This window comes from Heteronotia binoei, chromosome 3 (genome assembly GCF_032191835.1).
Source record: "Heteronotia binoei isolate CCM8104 ecotype False Entrance Well chromosome 3, APGP_CSIRO_Hbin_v1, whole genome shotgun sequence".
In the NCBI taxonomy this organism is placed as follows: Eukaryota; Metazoa; Chordata; class Lepidosauria; order Squamata; family Gekkonidae; genus Heteronotia; species Heteronotia binoei.
Window position 1 is genome coordinate 117,787,191 of NC_083225.1, and position 19,520 is coordinate 117,806,710.

Here is a 19,520-nt window from a genome sequence, read left to right on the forward strand (position 1 = left end):
AAATAGATTACTGTTAAATAATTGGTAAATATTTGCCTTCACATGCAGCTGAAAATCTAGGAAGGTTGTTTCTATGAGCTGTTGATGAATCAACACTTGTCCTAGTGCAAACCAGACAGTATTGTATGTCTAGAGTTGGATTAATGATTCCCTGATGGTAATTATTTGGTTCAATACATAGGTTTTGAAAAGTCATACTCACTGCCCTGGTTGGCTGCAATCTTGTAAATATTTAGGGTGAAGAAGCCCAGATCTTGTCTTCTGTCCCTCTTTCTCTTAGAAAATTGAGTTAGCCTTTCTTTAAAGTTATGTATTAATCCATATATTATATATGTGATGTAACCTCATATGTATATGAGACATAAATTAGCAAAACCTAAAATGAAATAAATCCAAACAAACAAGGCAATTAATGAACTAGTAATATGCTACTTAAAATATATTTTAGAATATTTAACTTGAGCACAAGATTTTTAGGAAATGTACATAAGGGTGCAAATTGCTTAGATTTTTTTTTTTTTGCTTCTTTGTTTCAAATAGTTTGTATCATTGATTTTTTTTTCTTTTCACATTGCAGAACCTTATTTTTCGAACCTCTGCACCATTGACATGTTTAGCAAACCTCCCTCTTTTTTTTTCTTCTAACAGAAGGAGCAAAATGTTTGAAATTCCTTTATCTATTACACAAAACTGGCCATTCCTGCATTACATACTGTCAAAGAACAGACTTTATGGTCCTGTGAAATGAATAGTGTCTGAGGTCTGAGGCAAGAAGATTTCACAACTGATATTTAAAAACTGTGACAAGGCCAAAAGAAGTGCTTGTCCTGTATAACTTCGTAGGAAAGGAGGAGTCACAGGTTGCAAAAGCACTGAGATAGAGTTTCACTCTGCCAAGTAACTTCCTTCTATTTACCACACCTAGTTTATCAGTGACGTTCAACTGACAGAAGCAAAGCCCAGCATGCTACAAGGAAATAGAAACATTCCCTTGGATATTCCATTCTGCTTTTCAGAGATTCCCTATGTTGGGAATATGTTTCTTCGCCTGTTTCTTGGCATGCTGTGCAGGAGCAGGTAAAGTAGCTGTTTGAAAGGCCTTCCTGACTTTTTATTACAAGGAAGTGGGTTCGTTTATACTGCATGAGTTGTATTTGTAGGTACTAGTTGTGAGTTGTGACTCTTCAGAAATAGTCCAAAGGTTCCTCTTTAGAATAAGTACAGATACTTTATCTTCTAAAGTCTATACAAAAGTATGTCAGACTCAATTGATTTTGTACTGTAGGAGCATAAAATGATTTAAGCTCATTGAGTTGTGTGTGTTTAAATACTTTAAAATCAAATATCCTGTTCCTAAGCATGTTTATTCAAAAGGAAGTCCACTTTCGTTTAATGAAACCTACAGAGTAGTCTTAAGCAGAATTGACTTGAATGGTCTTGGAAAGATGTAACTCTACTTAAAGACTGCACTTCTGATCCACAAAAGGTCTGTGTATAATTTAGGTTCAAATATTTTTGATAGATTTGTTAATTGGTAAGTAGATTTATCTGTAATGTTAGTCTTTTTTATAAGCTAGACTCTCCTCTGCATGTGAGATAAGGTAAATGATGTATCATACTGTATTGCATGCTAGACCTATGCTGTTGTTTTATACCATGTATTATATGTTATATATGCTGAAATTTTTAGTATCCTAATTTTTTTAAAAAATTATAAATACATTAATATAAATGATTTAGCCTTCACTTGAGCCATTCAGCCAGGCCAAAAATTGTATCTGTAAAAAGATCTTGTCTCAGCCATATAGAAGTAATTGAAAAAGCAATGTGAGATTTTGAACTGATATTTACAGAGCTTATTTTAATTTATTCATTTAAATTAGCCAGGTCACACTAACCTGTGAAAACTGTATGAATACCAAATGTATTTTTGCTGTCTGTAACTACTGAGCGTCCTGAATGTTTTTTCAGCCTTGAGGCACTCTCTTCAACTAATAGGAACAGTTTTATCAAGGAAAGGAAAGGGGAAAGGGTAGAAACCAAATCTCTCTCTCTCGGCTTGACTTTGCGAACAAAAATTTTAGAAGGGTGCAGTAGTCCACGTCTGCTGCAGGCTCGCTGGTGGCTGACAAGACCGATGCGGGACAGGCAGATCCGGCCACAGTGGCTGCAGGGAAAAGTCTGATTTGGGGTTGGTGCTGTAGCAGTGCGATTCTTCCTCAATCTCCTTTTGTCCTCAAGACCAGCTATGCGTGCGTTCTCAAAGGAAGAGACAGCCTGGTGGATGGTGTGCCTCCATGCTTTGCGATCTGAGGCTAGGTCAGACCACTGGTGATGGTTGATGCGACAGGTGCCAAGGGATTTCTTCAAGGAGTCCTTGTACCTCTTCTTTGGTGCCCCTCTATTTCGATGGCCGGTGGAAAGTTCGCCATACAGAGCAATCTTGGGAAGGCGGTGGTTTTCCATCCTAGAAATATGCCCTGCCCAGCGCAGCTGCGTCTTCAACAGCAGTGCCTCGATGCTTGTAACCTCCGCCCTCTTGAGGACTTCAGTGTTGGTCACAAAGTCACTCCAGTGGATGTTGAGGATGGTGCGAAGGCAGCGCTGATGAAAGCGCTCAAGGAGTCGCAGGTGATGACGGTATAAAACCCACGATTCGGAGCCGTAGATGAGGGTTGTCATCACAACCGCTTTGTAAACATTGATCTTTGTGCCTTTTTCAGATGCTTGTTGCTCCACACTTTTTTGTGCAGTCGGCCAAATGCACGGTTTGCCTTTGCCAGCCTGTTGTCAATCTCCTTGTTGATCTTGGCATCTGAGGAGATGATGCACCCCAGGTAGCTGAACTGCTGGACTGTCTTCCAATGAAAACAGCAATGTCAGCATGAAGTACATCACACTATTAAAAAAAAACCCTAACAGAGCGTGATCCAATCTTATGTGTGCTTACTCTGAAGTAAACCACACTGAATTCAGTTGTCTCACTCTGAAGTTAAAGTGTGTGTGATTGTGGCTTGAGAAAAGGAAGTATTTCACTTCCATGTAACTGCTATGAATAGGTAGCTGTGTTGATCTGAGGCAACAGGACAAAATTTGAGTCCAGTTGCACTTTCAAGACCAACAAAGTTTTATTCAAGATGTAAGCTTTTGTGTGCATGCACACTTCTTCAGATACATTGAAATGGAAGTTATCAGTCCATACATATAGGCAGAAGGTGAGCAGCGAATTACTGTATAGCATAATGAAGATGTTTAACAGATTCAATGACCAAATAGGAATAACAAGCTTAATTTATATGGTCACCATTTGTTTGGATTTAATTCCAGAGGGAAACATAAAAGGTAAAGGTAGTCCCCTGTGCAAGCACCAGTTGTTTCCGACTCTGGGGTGATGTTGCTTTCACAACATTTTCATGGCAGTCTTTTTTACAGGTGGTTTGCCATTGCTTTCCCCAGTCATCTACGCTTTCCCCCCAGCAAGCTGGGTACTCATTTTACCGACCTCAGAAGGATGGAAGGCTGAGTCAACCTTGAGCCGGCTACCTGAACCCAGCTTCTGCCGGGATTGAACTCAGGTCATGAGCAGAGTTTAGGACTGCGGTACTGCAGCTTTACCACTCTGCGCCACGGGGCTCTTACGATGGAAACATAGTGAAACATAAATGCATCGGAATTCGAGATTGATGTGTAAATGTATCCTTCTTAACTGTAGAGTGCTCAGAGTAATTAACTAAGACCTTGTTGATATGCTCCATCTATCTCCCCTCAAGCATGGAGGTAACTAACAGCATCCCTTTCTTTAAGGTGGAGTAATTGGTTGTTCAGTGTTATGGCTCCTCTGTCATCAGAGAAATGAATTCCAATTTTCCATTCCAAATTAAATTACGTCCTGCTATTAATTGCATTAGATTACAATCACTATTCCAATCTACTATTCCAAATAAGAAATGCAAAAAAATGAAGAATATGTATGGCCCTTGGTGAGAATCAGGGCCTTTTTTTTTTTTTTTTGAGCAGGAACGCACAGGAACGCAGTCAGGGGTGTGTGACCTAATATGCAAATGAGTTCCTGCTGGGCTTTTTCTACCAAAAAAGCCCTGGTGAGAATACAACTGTAAGGACTGAATGATGGCTGACATTTAATTTCTAATAGATCCAGGTGGGCAGCCATGTTGGTCCGAAGCAGTTGAGCAAAGCAGGAGTCAAGTTGTATCTTTAAGACCAACCAAGTTTTATTGAGAATATAAGTTTTTGTGTGCTCTCTAAGCACATTTCATCAGATGAGGGGATCAGGTATTCATTTCTGAATTTGGCTGACACTTTATTTTCTTCAAAATTATCCTGTAATATGAGACACAACACAAAGCTGAATAGAAGTGAATAATTTTAAATATTATTGAATATTATTAAGAACTTACATCTCAGTACCACTTAGATGTTTATAAATATACTAGGAATAAGGCTCGTCATGAGAATAACAACAACAGGCTCTAGAAAGAGGCTCTGGGTGAGTGCCCTGGACATGGATACTCAGTCTCAATTTGCTGTGGCATCATAGTGTGATGATGATCATGCAGACACTGAAGCCTAGCATTCCTTTCATCTGCATTGCATTGTTGCCACCTTTTCCTGTCATATTTGGCCTTGCAGCATTTAGCATCAGCATGGGCTTGTGGTGTGATCTGTCTTTTTTGGCCTGACCTGGTTGTGTTCTGGTGTATCTTAGAGTATGCACTGCAAGTCAGCCATTTTCTGTAGGGGAAGTGATCTGACTTCAGCTTTCCTCCTTCCCTCTCCCTGTAGCCTCTACCTAGGAAAAGGACAGTCTCCACAGTGCGGACCAAAGCATCTTTTTTCTCTCCCCCTTTTGATCTACGCAACAACCCTGTGAGGTAGGTTAGGCTGAAAGTCTTTGACTGGCCCAAAATCACCCAGTCAGTTTCCACAGCAAGAACCTGGGTCTGACAGACACAGTCCTGAAGTGCTGCTACACCACACTGGCTGTCATGGAGGACTGCTTCTGAATAGTAACAAACAGCCAGGTCTAGTTAAGTCATGCCAGTCAGGTGGCATCAAGTCACCCAGAGGGTTCTGCCAGGCCTTGTGTAGCTCACCTCCAGGTGGAGCCTGAAGTTCTGGTATCACAACTAAACTACAGACAACAGATATATCTTCCCCTGGAGGAAATAACTGCTTTGGAAGTTGGACTGTAGACATTATTTATTTGTTTTATTTAGTAGGCTTATATTCCGCCTTTTCCTGTAAACAGGCTCAAGGCGGATCACAACATATAAAATAGCAATAAAAACCTACATATCAAAGTTAAAACACCAAATTAAAACTAACAGTAAAAACAATAAATAAAATGCACCACCAGCGGACAGGGCACAGCATTATATTCAGCTGAGACCTCTTTCCCTCCCCAAACTCTGGCTTCCTTAGACTCCACTACAAAATCTCCAGGAATTTCTGAACCTGGAGCTAGCAACCCTAGTCAGGACTGGCCCCAATGAATTCTCCATCAAAGGCCAAAATAGGCCTGGAAAGGGCCTCCTCCCCATCTTTTACTGACAGAACCAAGCTTGAAATACTATGGTTAACTAGCAATAGCCATGAAGGGAAAAGTGAGTAATCTGCAAAGGCAGCTTCCCCAGTGGCCCAATTTTCAACTGTCCTGGGGCTGGAGAGTGGGGTTGCTCTATTGAGATTGAAGAAGAAGAAGATATTGGATTTATATCCCGCCCTCCACTCCGAAGAGTCTCAGAGTGGCTCACAATCTCCTTTATCTTCCTCCCCCACAACAGACCCCCTGTGAGGTGGGTGGGGCTGGAGAAGGCTCTTACAGCAGCTGCCCTTTCAAGGACAACCTCTGCCAGAGCTATGGCTGACCCAAGGCCATTCCAGCAGGTGCAAGTGGAGAAGTGGGGAATCAAACCCGGTTCTCCCAGATAAGAATCCACACACTTAACCACTACACCAAACTGGCGTAGCATGAGCAGTATGTAGCTCAGCCAATGGAAGACAAGGTGTGTTGCTGGCAACATGGTTTGCCTTTTATATAAAGAAAGATTAGAAGCAAGCCAGTCCTAAACCTCTTCTCTAGCCAGCCAAATTCAAAAGGCTTTCCTATCTGTTTTGAGAAGAGGTTAAGGACTGGCTTGCTTCTAGCAGAAACACTGAGTTGTAACAGGAGGCTGATAACTTTGAGAAAAATAGGAATACTCCTGAAGAAGACTTTGACTAAATGAGCCTACATCCAGGTGCTCATTGTTACATTTTGAGGATGGACTTCTCTGTGCAATATTGTAAGGATAGACTTCTCTATAATATGACAAACTATTTATATGATTACTATAACTTAGAACTTTGTTTATTATACTGGCTAAGCTGGATAAGCATAAAATTTGTTATTTTTATTCATTCACAGGCTTGTCTTTTTAAAAAATATTTTTGCACTTTAATAAAATAATAATAATAACAACAACATTTTATTTATATCCTTCCCTCCCCGCCGAAGCAGGCTCAGCGCGGCTAACAACATCTCAATCCATACAATAAATTATACAACAGGTTTTAAAATCACATTCACTTAAAAACATTCCAATTAAAATTAACATTCCTGGTGCTACTCTATTAGGTGTAAATATTATGACGGAATCACTTAAGGCAAATCATCAGTTGTTCAGTCAGGTAAAGGCCATCCTAAAAAGGATGGTCTTGCAGGCCCTGCAGAACTGTTCAAGGCTCCGCAGGGCCCGCACTTCTTCCGGGAGCTGGTTCCATAGGTGTGGAGCTGCAATGGAGAAGGCCCGTGTACGGATATTCTTTAATTTTGCCTCCTTCGGCCCGGGGATAGTCAGCTGGTTCTTCCCAGCTGACCTCAGTGGTCTCTGGGGTTCATATGGGGAGAGACAGTCCTTCAGGTAGGCAGGTCCTCGACCATATAGGGCTTTAAAGGTGATAACCAGCACTTTGTAATGAACCCGGTATACAACCGGGCAGTGCAGTCCACGCAGCCTCGGCTATATGTGCTCCCATTTCAGGAGCCCTAATAACAGCCTAGCCGCCACGTTCTGCACCAGCTGTAGCTTCCAGGTTCGGCATAGAGGCAGCCCCATGTAGAGGGCATTACAGTAATCCAATCTTGAGGTGACCGTTGCATGGATCACTGTTGCTAGGTCCCGATGCTCTAGGAAAGGAGCCAACTGCCTTGCCTGCTTCAGATGAAAAAACGCCGACTTGGCAGTGGCTGCTATCTGGGCCTCCATTGATAGTGAAGGCTCCAGTAGCACTCCCAAGCTCCTGACCCGATGCGCTGCTTTCAGCGGCACACCGTCAAAAACTGGGAGAGGAATTTCTCCTCCCAGAGCTCCGTGACCCACGCAAAGGACCTCTGTCTTCGTCGGGTTCAACTTCAGCCCACTCAGCCTAAGCCAACCTGCCACAGCCTGCAGTGCCAGGTCCAGATGCCCTGGGATGCAGTCAGGCCATCCATCCATTAGCAGATAGAGCTGGGTGTCATCTGCATATTGATGGCACCCAAACCCATACCTCCGGGCAATCTGGGCAAGGGGGCGCATGTAGATGTTAAATAACATCGGGGAGAGAACTGCTCCCTGCGACACCCCACAATCTAGTGTGTGCTGCTGGGATAGCTCACTCCCAACTGCCACCCTTCAGGAAGGAGGAAAGCCATTGTAGGGCCGACCCACTAACCCCTATGTCGCCGAGGCAGCGGGTCAGTAACTGATGGTCGACCGTATCGAACGCAGCCGACAGATCTAACAGCATCAGCACTGCCATGCCACCTCGATCCAGATGCCACTGGAGGTCATCTACCAAGGCGACCAGCATTATGTTCTTAACTGTCGTGGATTTTTGTCTCTAATAACCCCCAAAGCCTAAGTCTAGAAACCTGACCAACCAGCAGGGGTGTCAAACATACAGTTCAGGGGCCAAATCAGGCCCCTGGAGGGCTCCTATCAGGCCCCCCGAGCAACTGGCTGTCATCTGCTTCCTTCTTCCTGTATCTTGCTTCTTTCTGCATAACAGCTTGCTTTGCAAAGCTTGCTCAATTGCACAGGAGCTACAGAGAAAACGTCTATTTTCTCTACTGGCTGGAGCCTCCTCCCTTAGGGAGGAAGGGGAGAGGAATAGCTTGCTTTGCCAAGCTCTCTCAACTGCACAGCAGAGCTACTGAGCAAAGCCTCTCTTCCTTCTATTGGCTGAGGCTCCCCCCCCCGGTCCCCTGGGGAAAGAAGGAAAGAGCCACAGCTTCCTTTGCTCAGGAAATAAAAAGAAAGCATCTTTAATACCAATGAGTGCTAATGTTTTAAGCATGTTTTAAGTTTTGTCTGTGTTCTTTATAAAATTTATATCTTCACTACCTAATTTTAAATAGGTACACACATGGCCCTGCCCAACAAGGTCTCATTTATGTCAGATCTGGCCCTCATAACAAGTGAGTTCAACACCCCTGACCTACTGGGTAAAGTTTTTGTTTTGGGAAACTCAGACTGCAGTCTTACCCTGCAGGGCTGACTTTCTTGTTAACTCCCTGAGAGGCCAGGAGACTTGTCGTTTCACTCCTGTGTCATTGGAAATAGTCATAGAAAGGACTGGTGGCAGATACCTCAAGCAAGAGTAAGAATTAGTCTCTCTCTAGTATTTTGTAACTTTGTTTGCCTTGCCTTCTTAACCAAGATGTCCTCATCCCAGGCTTGAGGTAAGCATGCCTTGACACGGAATTAAGGGGTTTTTTTGGAGTTGACGGCTTTCATTCATTTTATCTTCCTGCTTTGAGTACTCCAGAATGCCTAGGGCTTGCCTGATTGCTAAATCCCTTGACTTTAAAATAACTTATATGGAACTCATGGTAATTAGTGTTATGGCTCTATATTTGGAAACTTCCCCTTTTAATATGGTGATCATAAATGCTTACGTTCCTTCCAGATTAACTTCCATTGATCTGGATGAAATATGGTTCAATTTTTATATATATCTACAGTACATGAGGAACAATTATCCTGTGTTCCCTGTAATATTGGTCAGGGATTTTAATGCCTGCTCAGGAGCTAGTGATAAGCAATTGTTTAAAATGAATTATACTTTTAGATTATTAAATCAAGGTCAGTGGTTTCCTGGTACACATAGCTCAAAAGATGACATAGTCAACTCTGTTGGCATTGTACTCAGAAAATGTTCAGATACTCATGGGCTGGTTTTAATCAGTGATAATATGCTAATCTCATTCAGTATTTACATCTGCATTCTCACGAAGAAGGGTCATACATCCTCTATATTTTATTGTATTTCTTATTTGGAACAGTAGATTGGAATAGTGATTGTAATATAATGCAATTAATAGCAGAATGTATTTAATTTGGAATGGAAGATTTCTCTGGTCTGGTGACAGAGGAGATATAACACTGCACAACCAGTCACCCCACCTTAAAGAAAAGGATGCTGTTAGCTATCTCTGTGCTTGAAAGGAGACAGATGGAGTATAACAAGATTTCAGTTAATTATTCTGAGCATTCAACAATTAAGAAGGGTATGTTTACACATCAATCTCCAATTTTGATATATTTATATGCATCACTGTATTTCCCCCCAGAATTAAATTCAAACAAATTGTGACCATATAAACTAAGGTTATTATTCCTATTTGGTCCTTGCATCTGTCAAAATCTTCATGATGCTGTGTGGTAATTTGCTGCTCACCCTCTATCAATATATATGGACTGGTAACTTCAATTTCAGTATATCTGAAACACAAAAGCTTATACTTTGAATAAAACTTAGTTGGCCTTAAAGGTGCATTATTCTCATATGGTAGTTGTGAGAAAACAGTGGGGTGATTGTCATACACATTATCCTATGCACCTTGAAGGAAAGATGGAATAAATGTTATTTTTTTAAAAAAAAAAATCTAGCTGACTCTTTTTTCCCCCTTTATTTTTCAGACACAGGAAAAAAATGCCCAGTATTTACAGATCTGAATTTACCCGATGCTCTGATAGGTACAAATCTAAAAGTGCAACTTCTTCTATACACAAGGAAAAACAAAAACTGTTCTGAGAATCTCAGTGGACAAAACTTAACAACTTCTCTATATCTAAATGTGACCAAGAAAGTTATTTTTGTTATTCATGGATACAGACCAACAGGTTCTCCACCAGTATGGATTAATGAGATTAAAAATAGTCTGCTTGCAAAAGAAGATGTTAATATTATAATAGTTGATTGGAATCGGGGTGCCACAACTTTGATTTATCCTAATGCTGTCTCCAATACCAGAAAAGTGGCAGAAATGTTGAAGAACCTTATTGATGAAATGTTGGTAAGGAACCGATGTATATTACTGATATCAGAGAATCTTATAATGTTAAGAGGAGTAATTTATAAGCTGGCGTACTTTATTGTCACTTCAAGAGTTTTCCACAGCTGACAATAGCACAAGGGACTGGTAAGGTCTGTGGCTTATTATTGGTCATTACCAGGGCCGTAGCCAAGATTTAGAAGGTCGGGGGGCATTTACATTTTGGGGGGGCACTGATGCCCCCCAGTGCCCCACATGACCTTCCCTCTAGTGACAGGCAGGGCCAGCCCTAGCCCTTCTGGCTAGGCAGCATAGCTCCACCCTGCTCCAGTCACCAGATCTGCTGCCTACTCATGAGTAGCCCTCTGAGTAGGCGGCAGGCATGGGGCTACTCGTGGGAACAGGCAGGGGGAGAGGCAGGCAGCAGAGGCGAGGAGAAGCAATTGGGGAGGGAGGGGAAAGAGCGTGGAGAAGCGGCTGCAATCGGGGCTGGGAGGGAGGGGAAAGGGCAGGAGAAGTGGCTGCGATCAGGGTTGGGAGGGAGGGGAAAGGGCAGGAGAAGTGGCTGCGATCGGGGCTGGGAGGGAGGGGAAGGGGCAGGAGAAGTGGCTGCGATCGGGGCTGGGAGGGAGGGGAAGGGGCAGGAGAAGTGGCTGCGCTCAGAGCTGGGAGGGATGGGAAGAAGCGAGGAGAAGGGGCAGCGATCAGAGCTGGAGGGCGGGAAAGGAGGTGGGGAGAAGTGGTGGCGATCGGGGCTGGGTGGGATGGGAAGGGGTGAGGAGAAGCAGTGGCGATTGGGGCTGAGAGGGAGGAGAAGGGGCAAGGAGAAGCTGATGCGATGGGGGCTAGGTGGGAGGGGAAGGGCAAGTGGCTGCGAAGGAAAAGAGTGTGGTGGCAAGGGAAGCAGCAGGGAGAGGAGGGAACGGAAGCTCTTCCTTTCCTGCCCCTGCCAACACCCTCCCTTCTTTCCCCGCCATTAAAATAGCGTGGGGTGGAGGCAGAAGCAGCCCTAGCCCCCCTGCTAGTTAAAGGGCCCGCAAAACAGCTGATCTTTGGGCCCTTTAACTGAGAGGGAGGTGGGCCTCTGCTTCTGCCCCACCAGCACAGCTATTTTAATGGCGAGGAAGGGAGGGCAGCCGCAAGAGCAGCAGGGAGGGAAGAGAAGACCCTTCTTTTCCCTCCCTGTCACTCTGGTGACAACCCTCCCTTCCTTCCCAGCCACTAAAACAGCCGGTGGAGCTGCAGCAAAAGCAACCCCCAGCTCCCCCCTGGAGTTAAAGGGCCCGCGAAACAACTGATCTGCTGACCCTTTAACTGCAGGGGGAGGCTGATACTGCTTCTGCCCCTGGCCGGCCAAATTGCTGGTGGGGATTGGTTGGGGTGTCCAGTCAGGGGGCCTCACCCAAAAGTCGGGGGGCTGTTCCCCCACAGGCCCCCTCGTAGCTACGGGCCTGGTCATTACACATATGTTTTAGAGAGCAATCCTAAACAAATCTACTTAGAATCCTACTTTAGTCTATTCAATGAGGGCTACTCCCAGGACAGTGTTTTAGAATGGCACTATTCTGTCTACTTTGACTGGCTGCAGCTTTCGTGGGCCTCAGGTAGAGGTCTTTCACATTACCTACTACCTGATACTTTTAACTGGAGGTGAGAAAGGTGAACCCTGTACTTTCTTCATGCAAAGGAGATTCTAAACCACTGAGCCACAGTTATTAAGGACACACACACCCCTTGTATTGGAAGATATAACTGCCAAAGGAACCAAATACACCCCCTTGGGAGAAGCAACTTTATTCTGGGAGGCTGGAAGTGCAAACTGGGCATCTGTAGCTTGTTGAAGTGCTTTTGAAGCCTGCCAAAGAAGCAGCACTGGCTTCTTGCTTCTAAGCTGACAAAAAGACCATAAAGAGAAGGGCCTGGTGTGTCTTACAAACCTCTCCTCTCTCACTCTAAGGCTTCTTTCCACTGATTCAGGGTTATTGACAAACGGTAAGAAACCCCTGCCCCCCAAATCTGGCACACTGCATGATTTGGGGAGGGACGGTGGCTCAGTGGTAGAGCATCTGCTTGGTAAGCAGAAGGTCCCAGGTTCAGTCCCTGGCATCTCCAACTAAAAGGGTCCGGGCTAATAGGTGTGAAAAACCTTAGCTTGAGACCCTGGAGAGCCGCTGCCAGTCTGAGTAGACAATACTGACTTTGATGGACCGAGGGTCTGATTCAGTATAAGGCAGCTTCATATGTTCATTCACACTGTGTCATTCATTTCATTCACACATGAAACATCCATGTTAGAATACAGATGCCCGTATTTGCAATCCAATTTAGAATACTTGATAAAATAAGATCAAATTTATGATCAAATAAATTGAGAGAAGAAATTTTTCCCGTCACTAAAAATGATTGTAGCATTACCCAAGTGCACTAATGTATTTGTTATTTAAGCTATGTTTCTGATTGCATTACCAATGTTAATTTTATGTCTTTGTTGTAAAGAACTTCTCTTCTGATAGTTTCAATAAATTAAGGTCACGCACACCCTTTTGGAAAGTCTTTAGGATTCCAAAATTGGACATTTAATGAACAATATACACTGGTGTACACAGGACATAAAGTCATTGAAGTTCACATTTCTGTAACTTTCTGTCCCTGAATATTTACTGGCAGGAAAATGGAGCCTCTCTTGATTCTGTTTACATGATTGGAGTAAGCCTTGGGGCTCATATAGCCGGATTTGTTGGAAAGGCATACAGTGGGAAAATTGGCAGAATAACAGGTAAGACTTTTTTTACTAATCTGTGCAGTATTCAGGGGCATAGTTTTCTCTGCATACTAAATGATTCAGTTCCTTATATGTAATGAACAAGTAAACTCCAATTTAGTCACCATACAGAAGCTGTGAGACTATATTTGGATTTTAGATGTACATCATTATAATCTCAGACTATTTGGGCGCCTCAAAGAGCTGCAACTTAAACCAGGAAAACACAGCTTCTGGTGACACCCTAGGTTTCATCATAGAACCCATTATATAGGTCAGCTGCTGATTAAATCAGCATCACAGACTTGCAGTGAGCATATAATGTATGCAAGTGCTGAAGAACTTATACATGGCTGTTCTACAGAAGATTATTATCTCTTTAAAGAAGAGGTATGCACCCCATTGTGACATGACTCGTGGTGTGAAATGAAATCCCAGTATTCAGCACTGGTGGCAGAATCTCGTGAAGAAGTCCTCTTAAGTTCTGTTGAAATAATACATGAGTGTCTCTTCTGTGAAAGCAAGTCCTGTTTCACTTACCCTTGTGTCAATCATGAGATCATTACCTCTTTGGAAAAGGGAATGGATGACTGGTTCCATGAAGACTGTGTACATAGATCTCATTTGGCTGAAGGCATTGTTAAAGAAGTTAGGGTCCACGTCTCTTTCCCTCCAGGACCTTTTATTTATTTTATTTTTTTTCTGATTAAAAATTTTTATTTTCAAGAAGAAAAAAGAAAATGGGAATAGAAAAGTAATAATACATCTATCAGGAAAAATAGAATACATTCTGCATGTCACGATATCATTCAGGTAAAAGAAAATTTCATCATGTTATTACACGTTTGACCTCTCATCACAATAAATCATATGAAATTATATTGTAAGTCCCCACTTGTCAATTTAGCTTGCATTTGAACCATATAAATTGAAGAATATTAACAAAAGTTCACACCAGATCATTTTAAGTGTCTAGCCATACATATAACTTCTCCCAGTATTTTCTTGCTTTTTCCTTGGATTTCCCAGCAAGCAATAAAGATAAGTAGTCCATCTCTGCTGCTTCCAATATTTTCCCGATCAGTTCCTGTTTTGTAGGTAGTTCTTGAAGCTTCCATTTCGGAGCAAACAAAATTCTATCTGCTGTATTAATATGTGCCATTAAATGTTTTGTCTCTTTTGTATAGTCACCAGGATTCAGCAAAACCAGTTCTGGTTTAAATTGAATCTGTACCTTCAACATTTTCTGCAATAGTTCATGCAACATCTTCCAGTAGTCTTTCGCAATCTCACAGGTCCACCACATATGATAAAATGACCCAACCTGTTTTGTACATTCCAACATTTGTTGGACATATTAGGGTACATTTTAGAAAGTTTTTAGGGAGTTACATACCATCTATAAAACATCTTATACAGATTTTCCTTAAAAGATACTGATTTGATATTAGATATTGATATTAAATTTCCATAAGGTCTCCCATTCATCTAACATAATACTACACCCTATATTCTTAGCCCATTGGACCATACGGTCTCATCTTGCATCTTCATCTGTAATAGGTAAGAGTATATTTTCGAGATCAGCTTTTCCTGAGGACCCTGGAAGATTTTATCAAATGGGTATTGATCAATATTGAAGCCTATTATCTTTAGCATATCTGGATTCTATTTGCATTCTAAGCCACCAACTCATGTTAATGTTCTTACTCTCTAATTCTTTCTTGGTTTTCAGTTGATTATCTTGTTCCAGAATTTCCTCATATTTGTAGCATTGATTTGGTTTTATAAGATTTGGTGGTGTAAATACTTCAACAGGAGACATCCATCTTGGAATTCTTTTATAAATTTTCAGTTTTAACCATAACCATGTACGATAGAGAGATTTCCATAGCCAGTGGTTTTTAAAGTAAGAATGTCCTTCTAGTCTTTGATACCACAAATATGCATGCCAGCCCTGGTTAAGTTCATGTCCCTCCAGAAACAACTGTCTTCTATATTGCAGTAATACCCAGTCTCTCAGCCAGGTCAACACTGAAACTTTATAATACAGTTGCCAATCTGGCAGGCCCAGACCTGTTCTTGTTTTACAATCTTGCAACGCTTTTAGTTTAATTCTTGGTTTTTTCTTCTGCCAGATATATACAGATACCATCTTATTCAACTCTTGAAAAAATGCATGTTAAGAGTACTGGAATAGTTTGAAATAAAAATAATAATCTTGGCAATATATTCATTTTTATCAAAGCTATTCTTCCCATTAGCAATGTATTCAAATCCTGCCATTTTTCCAAAACTCTTCTGATCTCTTTAAGCAGTTTGTCATAATTATTCGCCTTTAGAGTACTACATTTATTTGAGATATAAATACCCAAATATTTCAGTTTCTTCTCATAAGAAAATCTGGACTTTTCTTGAAAAGATTTGTTCTGTTGTCATATTCTTGGCCAAAAATTTTGTTTTGCCATAATTTATCTTCAGTCCTGTCCAGTGACCGAACTGGTTGATCTTATTTATCAAATGGTTAATTGATTCAAATGGTGGTTCTAGTATGAAGACCAGATCATCCACAAAAGCTCTTAGTTTATGTTGTTCACCCTTAACCAGTGCACCCCTGATATTTGAATCTTCTCTTATTTGTTGGTTTTAATGCTGTACTACTATGTTGAATCATGCACATGCATGTCTGTGTGAGCCGCTCTGAGCCTGCCTTGGTGGAGAGGGCGGGATATGAGTGGAATAAAATAAATTAAATAAATAAATAAAACAAAACCTAAGCATAAAATAAACAGAAGTGGTGATAGTGGACAGCCTTGTCTTGTGCCTTTCTGGATAACAATTGATTCTGATAGTTCACCATTCACCATCACCTTTGCACTTTGAGAGGAGTATATCGACTGTATCATTTAAAAAAAAAATTCTCATGACATTCCATACCATTCAATTGTTGTATCATAAATTGCCAGCGAACATTGTCAAAGGCCTTCTCTGCATCTAAGCAGATTAAAGCCAACTGCTTCTCTGGATGGTTCTCATAATACTCCAATATATTACATATTGTCCTAACATTATCTTTCAGATATCTTCTTGGCAGAAATCCTGCTTGGTCCCGATGTATAATGGTCAACAAAATTTTCTTCAGACATTGCGCCAGTATTGGAGCAAAGGTTTTATAGTCCACATTCAAAAGAGAAATTGGTCTAAAATTTTTTATATCTTTCAAATCTGTACCCTCTTTTGGAATTAGAGGTATTGTGGCTTCTTGCCATGAAAATGGAATTTCAGCTTCCTTTTGAATCGTTTCTATAAGATGCTTAAATGGAAGCGATAGACAGTCTTCAAAGGCTTTATACAATTCTGCTGGTAAACCATTTGGGCCAGGTGATTTGCCATTTTTTTTTTGAGAAGTTATTGCTTCACCCAGTTCTCTTATCGCTATTGGTTCATTTAAAATTTTCCGTTGGTCATCTGTGACTTTATTAAGATTATTCTGCCTGAGATAGTCTTCTAGGTCTTCCTTTGAGACCTGTTTATCTTCATATAGCTTTTTTATAAAATTGTTCCACAATCTGAAGTGTCTCCTGTCTTTGAAATTTCTCTTTATTACTTGCATACCTCAATGCTGTTATTACTCTTTTGACATTTTCTTTTCTTAGTCTATACGCCAGCCATCTCCCAGGTTTATTGGCATGTTCAAAATAATTTTGTTTTTGCACATTTTAATTTTTTTCTCTACTTTTCCCACAAGTAATAAGTTGAGCTGATGTTGTATCTTTTTATTTTATCTTGAAACTCTTGTTTTGTTGGTTGTAATTTTAAATTCTTATCTGCTTTTTCTGCCTGCATCAGTAACCTTTGGAAATTCTCAGATCTTTCTTTCTTCTTCTTGGCATTGAATCTAATTGCCAACCCCCTAAATTATTCTTTAGCTGTGTCCCATACCACCTGCATCTCCACCTCCTGTGTTATATTTTGTTTAAAGAAGGATTCCATTTCTTCTTTTGTTTCTTGGAGAAAAAGTTTATCTTTTAGGATTTGAGTGTTCAGCCTCCAGTTTCTTCTTCTTTGTATGCCTATAAATTTTATAGTTACTGGGCTATGGTCAGATATCACTATAAGGTTGAATCTCAGCCTCTGCTAATCCCTTCATCAGACTGGTAGTTAGCCAACGCATATCAATTCTTGACCATGACTGATGACTGGGTGAATAATACGTAAAGTTTTTTGATTTTGGATACCTTGTCCTCCACGTATCTGCTAGTTCCAGTTCTTCAACTAATTAAAAAAAACTTGTTGGTAACTGTAATCCTTTAGATTTGGTTTGCCTATGTAACTTCCTGTCCAATTGTCCATCAAAGACCATGTTGAAATCTCCAAGTAAACAATATTCTGAGTACTCTAAATTTGTTAACTTGAGATGTAATTCATTAAAAAAATTTCTTGATGATCATTTGGGGCATAGATATTTGCTAACAATTTTTTTTTACCTTCCATAGTAATTTCCACCAATAGGATTCTTCCATTTTCTGAAGCAAAGCAGAGTTGTGGGTTGAATTTATCTTTTACATAGGTTGTCACACCTCTCTTCTTTTTGTTCAAATCCGTTGCCACAAATAAATTGCCAAGCTTTTTGTTTTTCAACAGATGTTAATCCTTTGCCAATATGTGAGTTTCTTGTAGACAAATTATATCAGCTTCCAATTTTGCTAAATATTTAAAAGTCTTCCTCCTCTTTACAAGAGAATTAAGTCCATTCACATTAGTGGAGACTATTGAAGCCATTATGAATCTTTCTTATCACTATATTTTTTTAATCTTTTGGGGACTGTAACCATGTTAGGTATTTCTTTGCATCACTTGGATCTTCTTCCTCTGAGCTTTCTTCTTCCCCATTTTCCTTCTTTCTTTTCTCTTCTTTCTCCAAAAAATTGTTCTCCAAAAATTTTTCCACCTTGAAGATTGAATTAATTCTGTGTCTTTTGCATTCAAACATGAAAAGCAAACCTTCTGACTTTAACCATGTATATGGTACTTCTCTTTCCCAGTTTGGTGTAGTGGTTAAGTGTGCGGACTCTTATCTGGGAGAACTGGGTTTGATTCCCCACTCCTCCATTTGCACCTGCTAGCATGGCCTTGGGTCAGCCATAGCTCTGGCAGAGGTTGTCCTTGAAAGGGCAGCTGCTGTGAGAGTCCTCTCCAGCCCCACCCACCTCACAGGGTGTTTGTTGTGGGGGAGGAAGGTAAAGGAGATTGTGAGCCGCTCTGAGACTCTTCGGAGTGGAGGGCGGGATATAAATCCAATATCTTCTTCATCTTCTTCTTCTATCTTCTTCCCTTAAAAAATTTGTCAAGGTATAATATTCTCTTCTCTTCTGTCTAACTGGCCAAGGCACCTCTTTCAAAATTTTCACTGTGTTACCTACTATCACCACTGGTTTATCTCTTGTCTGCCTCAAAATGTTGTCTCTAGTTATTCTCCTTGTAAGTTTCACGTGTATTTCGCTGGGTAAATTCATTCCACTTAGTAAAACTCGATGGTACATGCTTGACTTGTTCAATCTCTTCTTCCATTTTTTCCAGTGGCACCTGTAAGATTTCTGTGAAAGCCTCACTTAACATTTTCTGCAAATCTTCATATTTGTATTCTGGAATGTTTTGCAGTCTCAACGTATAGGCTGCTCTATCCATTTCTAGTTGGAGAAATCTTCTGTCATACACTTTTTGATAGTTTTCCAACTGTTCAACCTTTTGAGAGTTACTCACCACCAGGGCATCTAGGGCTTTCAATGCCTTATTAGTCTCTACTGTTTGCTTTCTATTTTCTTGGAGCTCTTGCTTAACTTCAGCCATTTGTTCTCCTATATTGTCTACCTTGCCATTCAGTCATGTTATGGCTGTTAATAAAGTATTTTGCATTTCTTTCATCTCTTCTTGCATACTTGTAGTTGTAAATTTAGTTGGGCCAATTTGGGGGAGGCTAGGGGACAGAGTTGTGGCCCTATTTTCTCTATTGTTTCTATTGCCTGCTTCAGTGGGGAGGGCGGGATACAAATACAAAAATAAATAAATAAATTCTTTTGGGGGCCTCCTTGAACCCTCTTGCCATTTCTATTATTTAATTTCCTACGATATATATCCCCTCTAAAACTTGGAAAATGTAGATGTTTACAATTCACCAACCTGTTTTGGAACACAGTGTTCCAGCTTTTATCAACTAACTCACTGCCAGGCAAGAAAAGTCAATATTTTGAATAGGTATAAAATTGTTTAGGAACATAACCTTCCCCTTGTATCAACAATCTAGCAAACCCAAATAATGATAGGTAAGGCTGTAAACAATATCAATTTACCATAACAATGATTCAAATGTGCCACAAATGAACATCAAAAAAGGAAGGGGTAGAAATACACTCACACTTGCAAAATTATAATGTACTC

General features: G+C 40.9%; 1 protein-coding gene across 1 annotated transcript in view; it reads left to right on the plus strand.

Annotated features, from left to right (window-relative positions):
* The first annotated feature begins 899 nt into the window (after window positions 1-899).
* The window catches only part of LIPI (lipase I), a 54,939-nt gene continuing 36,318 nt past the window's right edge, over window positions 900-19,520 (plus strand). Inside the window, exons 1-3 of the mRNA XM_060234411.1 lie at window positions 900-1,077; window positions 9,966-10,342; window positions 12,989-13,097. Of these exons, the coding sequence (XP_060090394.1) occupies window positions 1,026-1,077; window positions 9,966-10,342; window positions 12,989-13,097 (538 nt within the window). The 5' untranslated portion in view covers window positions 900-1,025. The remainder of the gene's footprint in view (window positions 1,078-9,965; window positions 10,343-12,988; window positions 13,098-19,520) is intronic.